At 31.5% G+C, this 24947-nt stretch overlaps 1 protein-coding gene across 1 annotated transcript in view; it reads left to right on the top strand.

Moving 5' to 3' along the window:
• The window catches only part of LOC107449253 (LIM/homeobox protein Lhx9), a 65472-nt gene extending 44317 nt beyond the window's left edge, over positions 1 to 21155 (top strand). The window contains exons 3-5 of the mRNA XM_016064738.3: positions 4463 to 4938; positions 14790 to 15049; positions 19185 to 21155. Coding sequence (XP_015920224.1) covers positions 4463 to 4938; positions 14790 to 15049; positions 19185 to 19403 — 955 coding nt within the window. The 3' untranslated portion in view covers positions 19404 to 21155. The remainder of the gene's footprint in view (positions 1 to 4462; positions 4939 to 14789; positions 15050 to 19184) is intronic.
• The last annotated feature ends 3792 nt before the right edge of the window (positions 21156 to 24947 follow it).

Genomic DNA, 24947 nt, shown 5'->3' with positions numbered 1-24947 from the left:
TTCCTGTCAACGATAAATGAGACGAAAAAGCATAAATAATAACGCGACACAACCGAATGAGAGGAGAAATACAACAAGTTCTTTATGATTTTGTTCAGCCTCCACTGTCCGGCACGTATTACTGTTTTGATAAAGATCAAAAAGTTTGATTAATGATTCGATGGCAAAATGTTACTATTAACGAGGGCTCTTTCTTTTTCAGTCTTTGTTTTATTTTCACCCAATCATAAATTTGGTAAAGTAAAAATATGATGGTAATTTGCTGCAATAAATCGCGACATTTGTAGTTGACAAATATAATGTTGTATCCTCACAAGTTTACATTGTAACTCTTGAGTGATTTGTTTGACAAATGAAAAAAAAAATGTGAACCAGTCTTTTTCTATGAAAATAAGAATTAAAAGAGGTTTAAATTGTATAATTCGGAGGTGGTATATTTTGAATAGTTCATTTCGCTATCTCGAATTCCAAAATAAGGAAACGAAAAAGAGGGATAGATGAAACGGTTTACGGATAGCCAATCATTTCGAGCCCAGAAAACATGTAGCCAATTACAAAAATAAAGTTTAAGCTTAGTAATTCCGTTATAACTTACTACGCTTATCACGCGTATTCATTTTATTTTATTCTTATACTTTCCTTCTACTTTTCAAAATAATATTTTTCAAGAATAATTGAATAAATTTTTTGAGCATAAATTTATGAATGTAAATTTTTTTTTGTATATTAAATTTTTAACATTCAGCGAATTTAAGCTTTTGTTATCTTAATTTTACTGTCGGCATCTATTAACCAAACATATGAAGATTTCAAACTAAACACATAAAAATCCTGACATATAATCGGTTACTCAAGTTGTTTATGTCTTAAAAAAAAGTTTTTTTTTGTCAATTTGGTGCCTGTAACTCGAGAAGAAAAGTGCGAAATTAGCTGGTTGCTCATAAACAAGAAGGCTACAACTATTAGGCTTGGTTTATTATCCCACCGAATCAATTTCTGTATCAGATTTAATTGGGCATCTGTGAGCGACGTAACACGTGGGGTGTCAAACCTGATTGGCTGCTGAATCGTGGCATAAGCAAATGCCGCGATTCAGCTGTTACGTTAACACGCCAGATCATAGATGCACAACAAAGTCCGTAATTTTAGGAGCTATTTTCTGGCATAATTTATAAGGGTATTAATTATAGAATTTAATGGATTCTGTAATGTATTCAGAGCTTTGGCACATTACGGAACCATGACCAATCTGAATTTTGATGTTTCATTTCTTTAAAGTTAAAAAAAAATAAGAAAATAAAAAAGTCATGACACACTGCGGAACCATGGCCAATCTGAATTTTGATGTTTCATTTGTTTAAAGTTAAAAAAAAGTATATGAATAAAAAAGCCATGGCACATTGCGGAACCATGGCCAATCTGAATTTTGATGTTTCATTTCTTTAAAGTTAAAAAAAAATAAAAAAAATGAAAAAGCCATGGCACATTGCGGAACCATGGCCAATCTGAATTTTGATGTTTCATTTCTTTAAAGTTAAAAAAAAAAAATAAAAAAATAAAAAGGCCATGGCACATTGCGGAACCATGGCCAATCTGAATTTTGATGCTTCATTTCTTTAAAGTTAAAAAAAAAAAATTTAAAAAAAAAATAAAAAGCCATGGCAATTTTTTTATATATTAAAAGTCACTTCTTGTCAAGGTTAAGATTTATGTACAATCCTATTTCAAGGGGTGATCGTATAAAATTCGATTTTTCTCGGTTTCTAAGTTTATTTTTACACAATAATTATTAAAAAAATTGTTGTATTAGCTTTTTCAATTTTAAATCATAGATTTTTTTACTATTTGCTCTTTTAAATAAATATTAGGAAATTGTTCTTATAGGAATTATGTTTCATTTTAATTTATAAACATACAGTTGTGATTAAAAAACAACAAGCGTACTATAAAGAAAAATCGACTTCGATCCTCATTGTCACCAAATATATTTTTAATAAAAGAACAGCATGAATAAAATTCGTCTAGGTTTGCAGTTAATAATATGATCGCATTGTCACAAAATATATTTTTTATGAAAGAGTAGCACGACTAAAATTATTCTAGGCATGTAATAAATAATGATATGAGAGCCGCGATGGCTCAGGGAATAGAGCGTTCGNGGTTTTCCCACATCCTACTTTTATTTTGATATCCAATCACAGGAGAGGGGTAGATAAGGATAAGGGTCTTTTTCCAAATTTAAAACAGACTCCCATTTAACTGACCTTGAACTATTTTTAAAGTTAAAAAAAAAAAAAAAAAGCCATGGCAATTTTTTTATTTATTAAAAGTCACTTCTTGTCAAGGTTAAGATTTATGTACAATCCTATCTCAAGGGGTGATCGCATAAAATTCGATTTTTCTCGGTTTCTAACTGTATTTTTACACAATAATTAAAGAAATTGTTGTAACAGCTTTTTCAATTTTAAATCCTAGATTTGTTTTACTGTTTATTTTTTTTAAATAAATATTAGGAAATTGTTCTTATTTGAATTATGTTTCATTTTAATTTATAAACATACAGTTGTGATTGAAAAACAACAAGCGTGCTATAAAGAAAAATCGACTTCGATCCTCATTGTCACCAAATATATTTTTAATAAAAGCAGTTAATAATATGATCGCATTGTCACAAAATATATTTTTTATGAAAGAGTAGCACGACTAAAATTATTCTAGGCATGTAATAAATAATGATATGATAGCTTTACCTACAGTCTCTGAAGCTTAAAAAGTTTCTAAGTTTGTTTTTAACTATTACCCCGAACATTATGAGAAAATCATATCCATCATAATCCTCTTTAATTTGAAAGTGTAATTCCTTGTTATGATATTTCCTAAAAGAATAGCATTTTCATTATGTGTAACAATGTGGCACTTTTTAAAAAAAATGTATTTTTATACATTTAGTGCAATCCGTTCTTCTAAGTCCGGTGCGAGGTTTTTAAAAGTTATTTGATAATCAAATAAATTAGTTTGGAACGCTTTCTATTGAAACAATGCCGAAAATTCGTACTCCAGATTTGAAATTCATCAGTAATGAAAAAGAATATTTCGTATGAAAGGGAACTTATTGATTAATTTATAAGAATATTAAACATAAGTATGCCTAGTCAAATCAAATTATGTCTAAATCAAATTATGCTTTGAAATTTATCCTTGGAACAAGTTATAATATAAATTTAGAGTCTGAAAGTTGTTAATGCTATGAAACAAAAATAAGTGAAAACGATACTGAAAACTTTCAAAAATGAAATAGTATGTTTAAAAATTTGTTCAGAGAAAATAATTGTAATTTAAAAAATTATATCGAGCATAATTTAAACTAAATAACTAGCAACCACTATTACAAGTTAATGTTGAAATCATTAAGTAATAATCAAAATAGTTCAAAGCAATCATTTTAAATTTATTATAAACTATTAACAAATTATTTATAAACTATCTATAGTCATTAATTTTATTAAATTGGAAATAGTTTTTTGGTGTTTGAAAAAAAAAGTGGTCAATTAAAAAAATTTCAGAAGTTTGGAAAGATTATTGAGAAGGCACGTGCCCCGCAGCGCTACGCCTATGATGCATAACCAGATAATTTCAGAGGTCTTCTTTGATTCGAGTTGCAGGTATCCAATTAGTAATTAGTATCTTGTCTCACGTCTTGCATCACTATTGGTTACCTTCATTTCTTATCACAAAATATTTAAGAACATTCCGACATATTTTTATAAAATTTCTCATGCTCTAACCTGGGACGAAATAGATGTTTAAATGTTAAAAAATTATGTCTAAATCAACTTTCTTTTAAATAAGCAATTCTTAATACTATAGAGTAAAAACATGTTCAACTATCCTTACTTGTTTTTTTTTTCCAGGAAAATTAATTTATCTTAAATGCATACTTCATAAGACTTAATTGGGTTTTCTAGAAATTCATAGATTTCTTTTATACTTGTATCTTGTATCAAATATCGTAATAAATACTTGTATCAAATATTGTAAATAACGTAACTGAGTCTTGGTGGCGCATGGGATAGAACGTTCATCTTCTAGTAAGGCGAACCGGATTCGAATCCCAGCAATGGCTGGTCGATACTAATTCTGCATCCGGCTTGCACCGACTACAGTGCTGATGTCAAATATCCTCAGTGGTAGGCAAATCATGGGTTAGAGTCCCCTTGCCGTCAGGCTAGCCGTGGGAGGTATTCGTGGTTTTCCTCTCCATGCAATGCAAATGCGGGTTAGTTCCATCAAAAAGTCCTTCACGAATATAAATTTCCCCCAATACATGATCCATGTCCTTCTTGATCCCTTGTCTTCTTTATTGGGTTCAAAATTACAAGGCTATGAAGTTATTGGTAAACCCAAAATTGATAGGTTGTTCAACGATGGTTATAAAATGATTTAAACGTTACTGTATTTGCAGGTTGTTTTCTATCAAGCGTTGCACCCGCTGCCACCTATCCATCTCTCCAAGGGAACTGGTGATGCGAGCCAGAGAACACGTCTACCACCTCCACTGTTTCACTTGCGCCACTTGCAACAAACCCCTCACAAAAGGTGAATACTTCGGACTGAAGCAGGACATCATTTATTGCAGGAGTCACTATGAGATGCTTCTGCAATATGAGAGGCCCTACCTCTGTTCCCAGCAGTGTTTGAAAGAAGAGGGCAAGCAAGATTCAGACGGCAAGTGCTTCAACGGAAGGTGCCAAAACATTGCACAGATTCCTAACCTGCCCTGCGGTATGGAACTGTTCCAACAGCAGCAGAGGACAGTAAATAGTGGGGAAGATCTTCCCATCAGGACTGTGAATGCAATCGGGAAGAATGCTGGTCAGAAGGGAAGACCAAGAAAGCAAAAGAGCTTTCTCTCCTCTTCATTACTGCTGGCCCACAGGGGTGAGTTGTTCTTTTTTGATAAGGCTATTCTTCGCAGATTTTATAACTATGTGCAATTACTCTCTTAAATATGCTATTTTTATTACTGTTGAGAGTTTGTATTCATGACTGTTAGGTTAAGTATTGTCCATATTGAGCCAGTTCTTTCAAATTCTAATTATGAAAATGGCGCAAAATGCTGACAGGAATAAAAGTCAGTTTTGTCGCAAGAAAAACCATTTACCATCTCATTTTCTGGGCTAAATAAAAGCGAAAAATTGAGAGTTATTTACTAATCGTAGATTCTGCGCAGTAACGCTTTTAAATATGCTAATTTCATTACTGTTGAGAGTTTGTATTCATAACTGTTAGGTTAAGTATTGTCCATATTGAGCCAGTTCTTTCAAATTCTAATTATGAAAATGGCGCAAATTGTCGGAATTTATATTAAAGAAAGTCGTTTGTCATCTTATTTTCTGCGATAAAAGAATAGAGTTATTTGCTAATTTATTTATTAGTTATTTGCTAATAATTAACTTTCATCAAACGCATCAAATTTCAAAACAGGAGATTTTTTTTTTAAATTTGTTATATTTGTTTAAAAATTATTGAAGCTACTTATTCATTTTAAATTCCAACCATGCTTTTTTACATCAATAAGATATATATCTTTAGTTAAGTTGAGCAGATTTCTAATCCATGATTTGAGGGCAATATCAGAGGAGCGTCTTCGAAAATTTTTATGATTTGATTACACCCTTATATTTATGGGAATCACTATTTTATACGAACAACAATAAGCTAGTTTATTCAAGAGAGCAATTAAATCTTTACTTTAAGGTACTCAAAATGTATATATTTTTTATTTATTTCATTCTCCTTGGCAAAAGAGCTTCGAAGAACATCCTTAAAAGTGAAACTAGCTAAGAAGGTTTGTCCAACAGCTGCATGCAACCAAAGTGGAGGCCTTGTTTAAATGGTTAAAATGGTTTGTCAAACAGCTACATCGAGAATAAATAATTTACTTAAATTTCTAATTTATAAAAAGGTCTTATTTAATTGGTGGGAAAAGTTTGTCGAACAGTAAAATGTTTAAGAACAATAAAATAATAATATTACTTGAAACTGAATTGATAATTATTTCAGTTTCATTAACAAAATAAAATAGTGACAGTTTTGTTTAGCTGGTTAAGAAGTTTTGTTAAACAGTTAAATTTTTACAAAAATTCACATCGTGAATAAATAATTAAATTTAATTAAACATTAAAAGTAAAAGTATAATTAGTAATAATTATTCTAATTAGTAATAATTAGTCTAATTTTGTAATATTAGAAGGAAATAATAATTAAAGGTCTGTAGTTATGTCTAGTTTTCACTCTCCAACGAGAAGTTACATCAAAAAGATATTTTCTTTTGATTAGCGATAAAGGAATATTAAATGCTATGAAAACAAAGAGTTACTTATCTCTGGATTTCTTCGAATTTGAATAAAAGAATAATTAATTCAAACACAATTTATTCTACTAAATTTCAGATGGAAGAAGCATTTTCATAAAATATTCTACAAAAACATCGCCAATGTAACTTAACTGTATAATCTCGGTTCACGAACAATTCAAAAAAATGAGTTTTCACTTGGCTCAGTTTGGCTCGGAACTTAATGTGAGTCATCTAAAAAAAAAAAGTACCCATATCGCCAAAAAAAAAAAGGGAACGAAAAAGGAACAAAAAAGGTTGAAATGATTCCTACTACGAAGTACAAATTAGTCCTTGTATGCTTTCCAGTCCAGGATATCGAAAGTGATTCCGCCGTCTGGGCGGCGCAAATCCGAATACCCTCTTTCGAATTAGTTGTCATCTTTCTCCGAGAAACTGGAATCCGATTACTACCCTTTCCTGTTTTCCTTCCAGGAATTAAATTTTATCTCAGCTCCTAAATCTTCCAAATCCTGGAACAGCGTTCCTACTCTTCGTAATTGGGCCGAGTTGTTTTCCATGCTGCAGCCGACTTTTTTTTCCCCTTTTCATTCGGTATTTTTCCCTCTTTGACGCGCAATATTCCCGTTTTTTGTTGTTATTTTCCCTCTTTTTCACTTATCCTTCTTATGTATTATATTCTTTTAGTACTTGTCTTATATTAGGATTTTGCAAGGTTGGTTGGGTGGTGGGGAAGGGGTTGAGTGATATGTTTGTCTTCTGCAGCGACGTCGACTTTTTGTGGAGAAAAAGGATTAATTCTGGATAGGGTTTTCTAAGTTGAAGAATGGCTCAAGTAGTTGCTTTGGAAAATAAACGTTCGAATATTCTTAAGGCTCGTATGATTATTAACTATAGCAACTAAAAACAGTTCTGAAAACAAGGATTAAGTAAAAAAAAAGTTGTGTTTCTCTACAAATAATAATAATAAATAAAAGTATGGAATGCTATTTTTTTCATGAAGATTTATGTCTTTTGACTTACAAAACTAATTTTCTCTGATCAACTATAATCGATGATATAAAACTTTTGATATTATTTTAATCAGTAGTTTGAACAAGGAATCTATCTATTTTTTTTTTTTTTATAAAATTGAAATTTCTTACAGTTCTTAGATTTTTTATTTATTTGAAAAGCTTAATGAGAGAGAGTGACATATGACATTTAATTAAATTTGAGGGGGGAAAAAACTTAAGAAAGCAAAGAAAATCAAGAAAGCTGCTCATAAAACAACACTTTCAATTAAAAATCACCTTGCTTATAGAACAAATTCATATTTTTTTTGAAATATAAACATCACGCATTTTAAACTCGGGGTTCCGAGTGTTTATTAAACTATTACTTAACATGCTTTTCCAATAAGTCATGCATCTGAATTTGGTATTTGATTGTTTTAAAAACATAATTTAACACATTAAGTGATATTTGCTAACGTAGAGTTTAGAAGTATTTTAAAAACAATCACTTAGCAAATTTGCTTTAAAATTATCACTTAACATGTTAAGATTGATGAGCTTAGTGGTATTTTAAAATAAATCATTTAACAGGATGGTTTTTGAAATAGCACTAAGCTCTGTATTTGAATTGGGGATTTCAGTGTATGGAAAATACTCCACCCAACTTACACTAAGCTCAATATTTAAAGAATGTGAATGTTTTGAACATGTTACTGAACATTAATTTAACATGTTCTTTCACTAAATTCTAAATTTGAATTGGGACTTTGTGAGCTTCTAAATATATTCCTTAACATGTTCGTTCGGTAAGTTCTATATTGGAATTGTGATTTCGTTTGTTTTTGTTTAACTTGTTCTCAATATCTGAATTAGCAATCTAAATAATAGGACACTAGTAATATTCTATGCGATTGAAGTTGGCATTTTTATCATTTTAATTGATGATTAGCTTATTCCTGGATTCAAATTATATCGATTCACTATTACGCTGATCTATTGATTGGCTTCCATTTTTCATTGTGTTTTTCTTCCTTCTTGCAACCATAACGACGTAAACTTACAATAAAAGTATGCAATCATTGAAATAACAACGGTTAAAATAAACGATTTAACAAGTGAAAATTTAAAAAAACAAAAAAACAAACAACTTCGTCTAAAGAAAATGCATTTCAAAAATGCAAAAATTAAGAAAAAATATCGCTGTTATAACAACAGAAAATATTAAATGATTGATACTTTTAAACTATGTTGACAAAAATAATGATCTAATCTCCTCCTAAGATAAGTTAGATAATTGGTAAACTAAGATTAGATAATTGATAAATAATTAGATTAAAAAAAAGGCTAAGCACTCTGAATGAATAAATTTTCGGATTATCACGCATTTAACTTAAGTCTTCGAAAAAAATTCGAATGGTTCGAAAAAAACTTCCTTAAGTATGATAAAAACAGACCATTAAGTAAGGAACAAAATAAGACAAATTAATATACTTTCGCGGAATAAATAAATCTGATGGTTTCAAATTTTTGACCAAGTGAAAGGCCATAAGAGCAATCTAGAAAATATAATCCCAATCCGAATTAGTCAGAAAAGTGGTTGAAAATACTTGAAACTTTGAATTTAGCGTGGTCCAAAATTTTCGACCACTCTCTATAAGCGACGAGACCATATTCTTCAGAATTTCCGCTCGTGGCAAAGCTATAATTTCAAACTATACCTTACAGCTAAAAAAATCTGGGTCTTAGAATAGTCAAATATTAATTTCTTCGGAAAATAATTTTGTTTTTTCCTAACACCGAACTTTTTACAGTCAACTTCACACTTCAGTCGTGCAATCATTACATATTTTGGCAGTTGTTACATTAAGGCTTTCTTGTGAAAAAATTCCATTGATTCTATGCAGTAGTTTTTGGTTGGTGCCTTTTCAGCAGTATTTTCGGCATATTATACTTCTTAAACATATTTCATTTTATTTTATAACCGTCGTTGAACTGCCGACCCAATTTCATGGGTTTACGACTGCTTGCGTTCAACTCCGTAGCCTTGTAATTTTGAACCAATCCAGAAGACAAGGAAACTCCTGGATCAGTACCCCCAGAGGTATTGATTTGTTGTGGGAACATGGAGGACTTTTTGACTCGACAGATTTAACGTGCATCAGTCACCATTTACTACACGGGGAGTCTTCGGCCGGCGAGGATCGAACCCACGACCTCTTGGATATGGGCCCAGCGCCCTACCGACCAGGCTATCCCGGCCCCTTCTTAAACATATTGCATAATTTACTGCTGCATGATTAAAAATGATCAATCAGGAAAAAAAAACTATCCGATGTGAATAAGGAAGATGTATTGACAGGACGCCACTGCCAAAAGTGGTTTGCGAAATTTCGATCCTGCAATTTTGTTGTTGAAGATGCACCATGTTCTGGAAAGTCAGTTAAAGCTGATGACGACACAATTTAGGTATTAATTGATACAAACTGGTGAATAATAACACCTGAGATTGCTGAGAGATTAAATTAATCGAATTTTACCGTTCATGATCATTTGAAAAGACAAACTTTAATCTTAAATCTCGGCATTTGAGTTCTTTATGTTCTTACGGGAAGAAATTTGACGTATGTGATTTCTTCTCCAAACGTCAAGAGAAATGAACCATTTTTGTAGAGCATCATCTCTGAGCATAAGAAATAGGATGTTTACAACATTTGGTTCAGTTTTTACAAATTTTTTGGACGTTAAAACCTTTATTTCAAAAGAGGTGGCCAATAATCACTTGGATTAGTTTTCTGCCAACTGAGAACAAAAATGTTACAAGTGTGGATTTGAGCTTTTGCCAAAACGATATAATTCAATAAAATGTCTATTCACTATAAAGAAAAAATCGTCTTTCATTCGCACAAAAAAACTAAAATACTTTCCGAACAACCCAATAACTTTTAGTTTTAAAAAGCCTTTAAGTATAAGAAATTTAGTGTATTTTTTAAACCTGGATGAAAAATATCAGAATCAATGAATAATTTTCAGTTCTTACAAATTTTTAGGATTCCGGATCGTTGGAGTAACTTTCTAAAAATTAAAACAATTAAATCTCAGACTCTCTTTATTTTTGCAAAACTGGGGCTCTTCTTCATATTGATGTTTAGAGCAAATTTTAAAATGCATCTGAGTGCGCTGACTAAAGGAAGACTTAAAATAATAGTCACGATTAATTGATGCAAACTAACAACAGTTATAAAAATAGCATATTTTTCTCCAAAAAAAAAGGGAAAAAATACTTTATTTTTCGTGAAAAATTGCCTTTTCAGAGAAAGTGCGCTTATGTGTCTTAGTTTATCGTCACGCCTTATATTATTAATCGATTGACATATTTACCTATTCAGACCGACTAGGAATGTATTTTAGTACGGGAAAAATCAATCTTTAGATGAAAAGTTATTATTCTGGTTGTTTTGTTTTGACTGCACCATGTAAAGAATCTAAGTGTTAAGTCCCATACAAAGGTCAAATTCCTTCGAAGTGAATAGGCAGGCAGTTTCATTCTGAGTTTACATACACCACTTTTATTTCGAACGTTAAAGTTCGAATAGCTGAAATCTTCAATCCACCCCGTGTGTTTTCTTTTTGTCCTGGTCTGGAACATCAAAATCCATCTTTAGGGATCAATCACTGCCGAACTAAAAAGAAGCTTTTTCATTGGTCGCTTCCTTCTTATCCTTTCTGCGTTTATTTTTATCATCCTTTTGTTTGTTTTTCTTCTCTCTCCTCTCACAAAGGAGAAGCTCAAGAGCAAGCGAACGGGAGGATGGGGATGAAAGGATGTTGAGAGGAAGGAAGATGTGTGCTATCATTTCGGGGCTGCTTATTTTTGTTTTATTTAAGGGAGGAGTTTTCAGAATCTGTGAGAATCAATTCAGGAAGGTTTTTTTTTCTCTCTCTCTCTGTTTTTCTTTAAAAATTTGTATTTTCGGAGTTGTATTTTTGTTTTGTGTGTTATTCTTAGAAAAATGGATACTAATTATGCTATTTTGATCTTGAAATTCTCAAGAACGAATCATTAATTTTTCTTTACCAAGAGCATTTTTCGCGTTAAGCATATTTTATTTCTGGTAAATAAAATTTAATTTTCAAGAAGTTTACATTTAAGTTAATTGTTTTGAAATATAATTCTACGGTGATGTTTTGAACTTATTTAAAGCTAGTTAAAGATAAATAATGGTAAAAAAATTGCTTGCATCGCCAAAATAGTAATAGTTTTATTTTAGGACTGGTGGGACGGGAGGTAATAGCAGGTATAATAATTTTATAACTTTAAATACATTTTGTTTCAAAATTTACAACTTATAAATGTAGTTTCTGCTTAACTTCATATANGCTGAATATTTTTGTTTCTGGAAATTTAAGTTTCTGGAAGTTTAAGAAAAGTGTTTTTTAACTATAAATCAAATTGGTTTTCTACGATTTAAAAAAATAATTTGAATTTTGAACTTTTTTTTCTTTCAAAAATGACAAATGTACGGTATAAAAGGACTTTCTCATAATTGCTTTTTTACTACTTGTAAATTTCTTTATATAAATTTCATGAAAAAAAAAACTTAGGCGCCTTAGCGACGTTAGTTGGTGTGAAGAGTAAGCGATATGGAAATATTCCCGATTTGAAACACTGAATATTTATTGACATCTTATTAGCAATTAAATCGATAATCTCGGGAAAAAAACTCATATTTTGGATAATAGCTTTAATGCAATTGATTTCATAATTTAATTGCTTAGATGAAGAACTCAGTAAATCAAGGTTTTAAAGGTTTTAATTTTCTTATTGAGTAAGTGATAGAAAATATGGTTAGTGATATACAGTGGTTTGAAAGCAGTTATCGTTACGGATAACAAGAATGTCAAAAAAGAAAGACAATTATGAAATACTTTTTTAACACAGGTAATTAAATAATTGGTCGTCAATTCAATGAACACATTCAATTTAATTGTGTATTCAACGTAATTGAATGCTTAACCTCAATGCTGAGTTACGCGGTGCCATTTAAAGTATTAATAATTTAACAGAAAAAATCAAAACTTTACTGATTAATTTCGGAATTTTTAAAAAAAAAATTTAACTTTTGACATTATTAGTGCGAAAGTCGGGGACTTTACGGCTTTTTCAGTGATAAAAGGGACTTTTGGGGACCAACTAGTATAACTGAGATCATTTAGGAAAATAAGGACCTAGAGGTAGCCCTGTAATTTGCAAAGAAGGCATGGTTAAACAAGATGTTCTGTAAAGACTGCCTTTAATATATATCTTTAAAATCCTTATCAGAAATGACAACAAAAAAGTATACACATTCGGGAACGCAGACGAATATTTAAGCAAGGAAAAAAACGCTATCAACGTAGAGGAAGGCATATGTAACAAGCAACAGGACAAATTTAATGTCACACCGAGAAGAAAGATGATAAGTAGAAACACCTTCAATTTCGAACCTTCATGTTTGATGTTTATTATATATTCCTATGCGATTTGTCAGATTTTGATCAAGTTTTGTTTTTATTTTCTTTAAAATATTTATTTACGGCACTTCGATATACACACTTTCCTTTAATTTTTTATTAGAATTCTCAAAATGCATATCTAGGCCTCATTTTTGATATAAAGATTCTAAAAATATATATTAAAAGAGGTTATTACGGAACACCCTTTGTATTTTCTGAAGCAAACATATTTAACAAAACAGACGATAAACATTTTATTTGAAGTTTAACAAGGAAGTAATCGAATTTAAATTTAGAATTTTCTGTCCTTTGAAATAATGTGCTGTCGTCAACAATTTCATCAATTCAAAACTGTAAGCTTTATTTTATGCATAGCCGGCTCAGGAGATAACGCAGCTTAGCATTAAAACGAATTAATTCTGGGTCCCTTGGAAACTTTCAGAAAGGGTCAGCGAAAATTGCTTCGGACATCGTCATTGAGTAAGCTGGCTTTGTCTCTGATGATACTCTCTCTACTTTTATAATCAGATTAGAGAGTTGAACGAAATCAAATTTGACTTTATCAAAAGCGACATGAAGTACACCGTAGCTGTGACTGCAACGGCAGTCGATTTGATTAAAATGAACTGAGTTTATTTAAAAGCTTCAAATCTGATCGAAAAGCGAAGGAATTTGAGAAGCAGAGGAAAATAACATTTTCAGAATTTATTCAGGAATTTACTTCATTTTGAGATAGAGAAGAATTACTTCAAACACCATTTTTCATATTTTAAAATTGAAAATAAAACATCAATTTTATTCCTAGACTATTTATTTAATCATTTCCATTGCGTATACAGGGTTTTCTATAATCACTGCCCTTATTCGTTTATAATTTTTTCGAAATGGATCTACATTTTTAGTTACTGCTTTTAATCCTAAAGTTATAGAGAAAAATAAGAAATTTAGCTGTTGGCTAGTGGTTGGTTTTAAAAATATGTGGTCACTTTCTCTTAAAGAGAAAATTTTTAATAATTGAAAAATCTGATGGTATTTATGAAAAATGGCACTTCTATTGAAACTATTCTATTCTAGGTCAAGAAAACTGAGATGGGCACAGTAGGCCTTGCCCCTCTAGGGCTGTCGCGCCACTGAGTTTTAGTATTGAAACATAGTTTAAAATACTGTAAACATTATAAGGTTAACTTTCGAAGTAAATCAAAATTTTAAAAAACATGCTTGAAATGAATTATTTTCAGAACATTATAAAATTTTTATAATAATTTCATTAAAAAATAACAATAAAATACTCACGGGAGCATTTTTGATAAAAAAAAAGTATCGTTTAGGTGATGCCTTGCAGATAAGTTTTAAATCATCAATTGTTATATTTAGTTGCCTCGTAGTCGTTGATTTTGTCCTCTAGGTAAAGTCATGGTTAAGCAATGATCTGAAATAGAGCCCCAGTTTTACCTAGTTATCTCAAATTAATGGCTCACTTACTGCAGGATAATAAATATAAGCAATAGTCTTAAAAAGAGTCCTAGTTTTACCTATCTCAAACTAATGGCATCACTTGCGTCAGACATTACGTCAGAAAACATTAAAATATGCGTTTGATTGTTTGAGTGGACAGAAAAGTTCTGAGAGGCGAGTCTGAAAAACAATTTTATCAAGTGTTCAAACAGGTTTTCACGTTTTCAATCTCGCTTTTCTCAGTAGTGATTTGTTAGATTTCGATAATTTTCTTCTTCTCTTAAATATTAATTTATATCAATATCTATTTAAAATAATTTATATCTTCTTATTTTAATTGACCCCTAATATTTATGCGTTTTTTGGATTTAAACAATATCTATCAAGAGTGGCTGTCATTGTAGAACAGCCTATTTGTATTAAGCATGGTCCTGTAATAAAATAAGAATTATACCTTGAAAAGTTTCCTCACCATGTTCCTTAAATTACAGGTCCCAGCTCCGATGACCACTGTTCCTTGTCAAGTGATCACCACTCGCCGCTTCAGCACAATTCGAACAGCTTGACCGCTGTGGGAAGTGACAGCAGCACTTCAAGTGAACACCTGACGCGTCCAAAGCGCATGCGCACATCCTTCAAGCATCATCAGCTGAGGGCGATGAAATCATATTTCTCGATTAATCACAATCCTGATGCCAAAGATCTGAAACAGCTCTCCCAGAAGACTGGCTTGTCGAAAAGGGTGCTACAGGTGAGGAATAACACTCTGTTTTAAATATTGTAAGCTAGTCGAAAAATCCAGCTATTTGGAAATCAGTTAGTCATTAACATTTTCCAATCAGCCCTACATGATTTAGGGTCCCGCAGTGGACTGATCTTAAGGACACGGTTTCCTGTGGAGCACTGAAGTCAAGAATCACTGGTTGTGGTCAGTAAGCGGGTGGATGACCACTTAGATAAGCCTGGGTAGAGACCGAGGATGCGCGGTATCAATCCTCTTTAAACTGTTCTATCGTAAAGTGCTTGACATCGCGCTCGCACTCTAGGGGAGCCACCCCCTTTGCAGGGGATCAAAATCGCGATAAAATGTCTACGAATCATCCTAAGGAATGTTTTCCAGACAGTCGCCAACCGTCCATTGTTCAGTTCTAGTGCGACGCAAATAAAGTACCTACCTACATATTTTAGGCTTATTACAATTTGTCCTCATGCCTTGAGATTCGTTGGAAACTACGCAAATAATTACTTAATCGGATTGAATAGACTTAGGCTTATTATAATAAACATTTAATTAGGCTTATAATATTAAACCTGTAATTAGGCTAATTATAATAAGAAAAGGATAAATTTTATTTTGTATCTGAAAAAAAATTTAGTAACATGATAATACCCTACAATGATTGTAAGGGCAACAAATGTAAAATGGTATTAAGAAAGAAAACATGTCAAATTCAATTAACTTCAATAGGTGGTTGTCCTCACAAATTTTGGTATCATTTTGAATAAATATTGTTTGAAAAGTTAAATTTGTGCAAAGCGCATTACCATTCAGAACATTCTTTCCAAATTTACAAATACTACGAAAAAAATAGAAATGTTTTTAAATTTTCATGAAATTCAAATCGAACTTTTTTCATAAATTACCAAATACAATTCGGAATAAAATTATGAAAAAAAAAATTGTTCTTTTCAAAATGTTTTCTGCTTGATATGCTAAGGATAGCTTGAAATGCTCAGATCTTGCACAGTTTTTACCAATTTTTTTTTCAAATTTTAAAATAAAATTTTTGTATTATTTAAAATTTTGTTTAATTTTACTGCACATTTCACATGTTTACTACATATTTCTATGGTCATAGTATGAAAATGTTTTTATCTCTCTGAATATTGAAGTTAGGTTTACGAAATTTCGTGCAATTATTCCATGTAATAACCAAAGTAAATGATACAAATTAAAGTCTAAATACCATATTTTTTGTCATAGGGTGCTCAAAAACACTTTTTTTTTCGTCTATAATTTATTGCCGGTCTTTCAAATCCCTTAAAACTTTATTTATTCGCCTGAGAAATAACATGGCCTCAACTCTTCTAAACTTATAAAGTAATTATCTAAGTTTTTCTTGAAAAATATGAAAAAAGTACCAGCTAAAATAGTCACTTCCATTGTTGTAGGATAGTGAAAATTTAAAAAAGAAAAATGCATAATATGGTCTTACATTAACCAAAATTGAAGAATGCATTCAGTTAAAATTTTATAACATCAGTTTTCATCGCAGTAATTATAGTTACATTAATTTTCATCGTATTTACATAATTTTATTCCCATATTAATTTCTATCATATTAATTATATTCGCCTTAATGCTATCCTACAAATTATATTCATATTAATTTCATCACGCTAATTATATTCTTATTAACTTTTATAATATTAATTATACTCATACTAGTTTTTATCATGGTAATTACATTAACGCTAATTGTATCATATTAATTAAATTTGCATTGGTTTTTATCATGTTAATAATATAAGTATTAGTTTTTAATCAAATTGTAAGCCCATTTATGATGCACTTTTGAACTGCTTCAAAGTTTAGTGTCACTCCCATTATTTTATTTTATTTTACTGTCGCCGTTACAAAGCCGATCCAATTCTGAGTTTACGATTACCTATGCTCGACTTCGTAGCCTTGGGGCCGGGATAGCCTGGTCGGTAGGGCGCTAGACCTATGTCCGAGAATAATTTCGAACCCAATCCAGAATACAAGAAAACTTCAATATCGAGTAGTGGGAGAAATTTGCCTTCGTGGAGGACTTTTTGAAGGAACTAGCCCACATTTGCACTACAAGGAGAGGAAAATTACGAAAACCTTCCACGGTTAGCTTGACGTCAAAGGGACTCTAACCCATGACCCGCTTATCACTGAAGATATTTTACGTCAGCACTGTGGTCGGCGCGAAATTCGTATCGACCAGTCATCGCATAAATTCGAACACGGTTCACCTCATTGTAAGAGAAACGCCCTCTCCCCTGAGCCACCGCGACTCAGAATAATATTTCCAGAAGTATGGAAGTAAATATATCCAGAAATAATGTGAAGTACCCCAAAATTGAAATTAGCATTTAGTGCCCGAAAATGTCGACCGCTCGATACCTGAACTATTATAATCAAAACCTTCCACGAAAACCTTCCACACTTAGTTCGACCGCAAGGGGACTCATAACTCATGAACCTTCTACCACTAATGATATTTCACGTCAGCACTATCGTCGGTGCGAAATTCGTATAAACCAGCCATCGCATGGATTCGACCCTGGTTGCCTGGTTCACCTCATAGTAAGGCGAACGCTTTCTCCCCTGAGCCACCAAGACTCAGAATAATATATCTAGAAATATGGAAGTAAATGTATCCAGAAATATGGCGAAATATTCAAATATTGAAATTAGCATATAGCGGCCAAAAATGTCGACCGCTCGATACCTGAACTATTATAATCAATACCTTCTATGAAATCTACCACGAAAACCTTCCACAGTTTGTTCGACCGCAAGGGGACTCTAACCCAAAATCCTTCTTCCACTGAGGATATCTTACGCCAGCACTGTGGTTGGTACGAGCCGGGTCCAGAATTCGTACCTGCCAGCCATCGCTGGGGCTAGAACCTGGGTCACCTCATTGGGAGGNTCGACCAGTCATCGCATAAATTCGAACACGGTTCACCTCCTTGTAAGAGAAACGCCCTCTCCCCTGAGCCACCGCGACTCAGAATAATATATCCAGAAGTATGGAAGTAAATATATCCAGAAATAATGTGAAGTACCCCAAAATTGAAATTAACATTTAGTGGCCGAAAATGTCGCCTACTCGATATCTGAACTATTATAATCAAAACCTTCCACGAAACCTACCACGAAAACCTTCCACACTTAGTTCGACCGCAAGGGGACTCATAACCCATGAACCTTCGACCACTAATGATATTTCACGTCAACACTATCGTCGGTGCGACATTCGTATAAACCAGCCATCGCATGGATTCGACCCTGGCTCACCTCATAGTAAGGCGAACGCTTTCTCCCCTGAGCCACCAGGACTCCAAATAATATATCTAGAAATATGGAAGTAAATGTATCCAGAAATATGGCGCAATACTCAAATATAAAAATTAACATATAGTGGCCGAAAATGTCGACCGCTCGATACCTGAACTATTATAATCAATTCCTTCTATGAAATCTACCACGAAAACCTTCCACAGTTAGTTCGACCGCAAGGGGACTCTAACCCATAATCCTCCCACCACTAAGAATATCTTGGGGCCGGGATAGCCTGGTCGGTAGGGCGCTAGACCCATGTCCGAGAGTTGGCGGGGTTCGAACCCCGCCGGCTGAAGACTCCCCGTGTAGTTGGTGACTGATGCAAGTTAAAAGTCGGTCGAGTGGCAAAGTCCTCCATGTTCCCATAACAAATCAATACCTCTGGGGGTACTGGATTGGAGATCGATCGTTCTCTAATTCAGGTCAAAATTACGATCTGTGGATGAATGAATGGGTTCGCCTTATAAACAGGTGTAACGTATGATGTGGCAGAAGTCGAATTCTTTGCCATAGATGGCGCCACTGAAAAACAAGAATCGCACACTCTGCCTTAAATTTGCTCGGTTTCACCAAGCAGGCTTGCCCGTGTTGCAAGTGGCATTTGAACGTACCAACCAACCTAAGAATATCTTACTTCAGCACTGTGGTCGGTACGAGCCGGATCCAGAATTCGTTTCGACCAGCCATCGCAGGGGCTAGAACCTGGGTCACCTCATTGGGAGAAGAGCACTCTGTATTTCTCTCTTCCATTATTGTATGGTAATTAAATTCGTGATTTATTTTCCAGGTTTGGTTCCAAAACGCCAGAGCAAAGTGGAGGCGAAATTTGCTCCGTCAGCAAAGCCAAGGTCCAGAAATCGCACAGGACTGCAAACCTCTCTCTGAACTGGCGTCTCAGCCTCAATTCTGCGATCCATTTCGACTGGGTTCCTCGATCCTCGATGTCCAGCCGACACCCATAACACAGGAGGAACAGAACATACAGACTTTTACTAATTTACTCTAAAATTTGCTCACTGTTTTTGTAGGGACAATCTGTGTTCTAGTAAATGAGTCGATATTGCGGAGCATGATATTGTGAGCTGGTAAAATGAAATTTTTTTTAATGGAAATATTTTAATCCATTTGATATACTCTCTGAATCTCATGTAAATTTTAAACGGTTTTAACTTTTTTAACAATACTGATACTCCTGAGTTTCAAGTATTTTAAATAGAGTTTAGCCCTTTAAAGCAATATTTATTAAGCATATTTTTCATTTTTTCTCTCATTATTTTGCATTAATTTAAGTCAAAATAACTGAAAAATATTACATTTAGCATTTTAATAATTTATGGTTGTGAAATATAGCATGAAACACCGGTGTCTTTTTATGCTTTTAAGATAAAATCTCCCAAGCACGTGTTACTTTCAAACAATAATTTTTCACTTTTAGACTTAGTTGCAGTTATGTAGATCTGAGAGAAACAGTTGTTCATCATTAAAGTTTCTCTTATTTACAAAATCAATATTTGCTAACTTTTTGAATATGACCTGAAAATATTTCTTTCAAACTAATTTCTTGGATTTTATATTTTAGCACAAATATAAATCTGAAAATCTAACAGATTTTTTAGTAATTATTAGACTGGTTTTTATAATTAAAAATAGCAAAATATATTTTTACTCGTAATTAGATCCTCCGAAAATACATAAAAGGGACACCAGTGTCCCAACTGCGTCAAAGGTTTAAAAAGCATGTCAATTCCCACCACATTAAATTTTCACCAATTTCTGCACAATTCCTTTATAGTAGTTGAGATATTTTAGGGGTTTTATATTTAAATTTTTTTTTCTCCAATTTAGTATGTTTATTTTGTAATTTAGGGAGGGATTTTTTGAAAGTATTAAGTTATTAAAGTTTTAATATTTTTTAAGTATAAAATTTTTAGTGGCTTCCTTTGCTATAGTGTTTATCAAATAATAGTTAAATAAAAGTTTTTGCAATACAAAAATGTCTGAAGGAACATTCAAAATGTAGTTTCAAATGAGGAAAAATAATTGATTACGGCTTTTTGAGTTTTTTTTTAATTAGAAATATATCAGAATAAATTACAAATTAATTCATTTCTAGATGAAACATAAATAGTGTATTAAAATAATTGACCTCAAAGAAAAGTATTTTTGCATTAATTTTAACTTTTTTTTTCTTTGATTCAAATAGAGTATGCGAACAAAATAAATTATTGTAAACTGTTTCACAAAATTGCATTTTACATATTTACTAACGCGATAATTTTTTTAAAATTTAATTTAAGAAAAGAATTACAAATTTTAACAATGAAATTCTAGCATTCTGACTTAACTTCAGTAATCATCTGAATTCAAGTTCCTTTAATGGAAGCATTTAACGCAACTTGCTATTTCTGGCCAGTACCCTCTCCGGATCATCAAAAATACTATAAGTCCAGCTTAATAAATAAAAGTAATTAAGCAATCTGTTCAGATAATTAAATCTCCGAATTGAATTCCATCTAAACCGCTTGGTGGCGCTGCTACACGTTACTTCACAGGAATAAAATTAAGTTCGGCCAGTTGGAGATTTCTCGTATTGAATTGAATTATGATTTTACCCGCCGTTATCATTCGTACCCCCCGGTAGTCAAGGAATGCCAGTCTTCTTAAACTTTGTGTTCAATCATTATCCACAAATGCCTTTATTTCCACAAGATTTCCTTTATTAACTTATTTAAATATAGTCCAATGTAAAAAGGAATGTGTATGATAAAAGAAAAATAATAATAATAAAACGCATATGAAAGTACAGAAATGGACATATCGTAGTTTCGGTTAAAAAAAAAACCTTCCTTAATTTTCCCCATTTTTTATGAAGACTAAGAAATGCTTTTGCTTATGAAGCTGAAAGTATTTCCTTTTCTATTCCGTATTTGCACTTTATTCACGCTTTCTATTCTGTATTTGCACTTTATTCACGTTTTCTTTTCTTTAGTTTAAGTTACACAAAGTACATTCTATCCTTTTTGGAAACCTATGAATCTCAGAATCTTTGCTTTTACTTACTAACTGATCGACAAATAGGCCTAAAAAAGGCGAAGTAGAATAAAACAAATACTAATGATATCAAAACAAATTTATTTCTTTTTCATATATTATTTTTATTATAAAGTATTATTTTTATTAGTTAATTGTTTATTTAGTGAATAGTGAATAATGTTCTTAATCCTTATTCTGTTTAAATTTAGAATAAAAATTGGAGTTGAGATGAGAAAACATTTCTGTAGAGTTCACTCTAATGTTGTAATGCAAATTCCGCTTTTCTTTTTTTTTTTTTAAATATTATTATCATTATTTTTTTGGTTAACGAAGCACTAAAAGAAGGAAAACTAAGAAAAAACACTTCTATAAAAGTAGATTTAAAAAGCACTGAATAGGAAACAGTCGATTTTATAGTACATTTACATTATATATAAATAGTATATGATAGTATTACTTAATATTAGCTAATTAAGTTTTAAAAAAGTTTCATTAGTCTATAAGTACTAAGGTTTTTCTTAAGCTGTACTTAAACCTCATTATCACTGTTCAGGAAACAGAAATTAACAGTTAACATTATAGAAAAGAGTTTTTCTCACTCTTATTAATTTAATACTGTTTACCAAAATGGTTCATTTGTAGGTTGATATCACTGGAAAATACTAAAATTTAAGAACATCTAAGAAATTTAAATGCTAGTTAAAGTTAAGTAAAAGTTGTATACATTTAAATATATTTTTAATGAATTACAAAACCTTTAAGTTAGATAATATTGATTATTATAAACTATATATTGTATAGCTTATTTTGGTAATTATTCTACAATATTTAAATTATAGAAATACCTCAACAAAAAAATTTTTTTTAACTACCTGAAGTGATATCTTATTTTATTATTACAGTTTTCAAAATATTTTATTTTAGAAAACATCACATACACACAGAAAAAAAGGGAAAAAAAGCTATTGGTACTCATAACAAATATATTGCCTAAAAAAATTACATTTCTTAATAATTAAATTAATTGAAATAAAATTAAACATTTCAATGTTACAAAAAATATATTGCATATATGAAAAATTAGCATTTATATTAATTAAAACCCACAATTAAATGGATTTCGCTACGAAATTACAAGACGTACTATGCTCGATTACAGGACATGCATAGATATAGCCCATTGACAAGGCTATACATATTCAGTAAACTATAGCCCATTTACGGGATATATTCATCTATTAATGACATTCCACTGTAAAGCGAATTTTAATTGATTCCTCTACCTTTTATTTACTTTTGTCACCATGACTACGCAAAGTATATTAAAAATGTTAACTGTTATTCCATGCGATACTCTCAACTCGAGAAGAAGACAGCTGATGCGCAACCACCTGACCTATAACCTCAGCACCAGCTGAATGTTTATAAAATAGATGGCGTGTTAACGCTACAACTATTATGGCTTGTTTTATTGTAGGCTTCTTTTAGTTATGAAAGGAAAATTAATAACTTATTTTATCTCTTTTTCTAAGTATTAATTGCATATTTCATTAATTTAAAGGAATTTATTAGTCACTAAGTTATCGCAAGATACCCACGATGACGTCGCTTGTAGGTGTCCAATCATAAGACTTCAAAGAACTGATCAACATAAGATTATTTTCATGTTTCACACGTTGGTTTACCTTTTTTATTTAACTTTATGATTTTTAGTTTTACATATTTTTGGGGTACTTTTGCAAGACATATTAAAAGACTGATCATAATATGATTTTAACGTTTTATGTAATTTTTGCTATTTGGCTACAAATTGTGTATTCAAATATCGACCACCGCAATGTTATTTTTGTGTTTTCATTTATGACTGTTGTTACATGTAAGACATATTGGAAGACCAGTATTCACAAGAAAATTTAATTTTTGCAATGTCTTTTTTTTATTTCTAGAATGATTAAAGTTTGAAGAAAAAAACTTAAAAGAGTTTTACTTTATTTATAATCTTTATAAAAATTTAATTAAATGTTGAAATTATTTTGGAGTTAATATTATGGTTTTTTTAAATTTCATAAAAAGCTCTTAGTCAATATTTTTTTATTAGCCCAAATAAAGCGGGTGGTGTAATTTTCATTAAAACATTAGGTCAGTATTTCCCAAAGTGTGGTACGCGTACCCCCAGGTGTACGGGAACAGTTTAGCGGGGGTACACGTTCTTATACGAAAAAACTTGCAACAAACGAAAATTTAAATTTTTTTTTTTAGAAAACAAAGCTAGCCATGAAAATTTACGACTACGACCATTGGCTTTTTTTTTTTTGCAGAGTTAACAATTAATAATTAGTGGTGTCAACAGCCAGTTGTGATTTTTAACTTTTGTGCAATTATTTTATAGTAAAGGTTTGCAATAAATTCTACTTATTTTGATTATTTTAATAAAATATAATTTTTATCTTTCTTGAAAAATAAGCATGAGGAATGTACTTTAACATCATTCTGGCTGCAAATATAAAATATGCATCCAGTCTTAACAGAAAAAGTTGTGAAATATATTTTGCCTTTTCCAACTTCATATTTATGTCATTTTTTCATCATTTGTGGACATTAAGTCGAAAAAAAGAAATAGATTATTGGACGTGGAATCGCTTCTCAGACTAAAATTGACCACAAGAGAACAGAATTATAATGAACTGTTATGACAGCAAAAAAAATATCATCTTTCTCACTGATGCAAATAAACTGATTAACAAAACTTAATACCAAATATGAAAAATAAATATGTTTTTTAAAAAAATTCTTTCATGTTTTTAAAAATATGTCTATCTGCATAATTTTTTTTATTAGAGGTACACAGAGTTTTGAAAAATGTAGAAAGGGTACACAAAAGTCATAAGTTTGGGAAACACTGCATTAGGTCATAAACGCTGTCAGAAACTGTACAGTACGCCATTTTCCTACCTAGCATAGAGGGCGCAGGTTGGAAACGAACAAACCTTAATTCATAAGTCTTTAATAACTGTTACAAAAGCAGTCTTATATGATTCAGAGAGTATATAAAATTGTTTTGTAAACTGTTTCCGCAAACAAACGGCCAGTGACATAAAAACATCCCAATGTCCATTTTTGTTTTATATTTTTTCCATGAAATTATTGAGGGCTTTCCTAATTCATGTGTTTTGTTTTCGTGTCCAATGTTATGTTTTGTCCCTGACAAGCTGCTTATTTCGAGCGGTGCTACATATGTGTATATATTGTTGCCGACGGTTTTAAAAAAAAAAAACATACATTTTTATACACTTATCATAGTTGACGAGGTGTTTTCACTGAGATGCTGAATATGTGTAACTGTCTTTGTTTTGTTTTAATTCTGTGATGTATTTTTACAAATCTTTATTTTGTTATGAGTTTCGTTTCAATTTTTTTCTCTTCGTTTTACTCAAAAACGAGTTGGAAACATTATGTCCATTCGGCAAAGTGTAAATTTAATAAAGTTATTATGAATTCAAATTTTGTTTGTTTCTGT

Source organism: Parasteatoda tepidariorum, chromosome 8 (genome assembly GCF_043381705.1).
Source record: "Parasteatoda tepidariorum isolate YZ-2023 chromosome 8, CAS_Ptep_4.0, whole genome shotgun sequence".
Lineage (NCBI taxonomy): Eukaryota > Metazoa > Arthropoda > Arachnida > Araneae > Theridiidae > Parasteatoda > Parasteatoda tepidariorum.
This window is presented reverse-complemented; position numbering and strand designations above follow the sequence as displayed.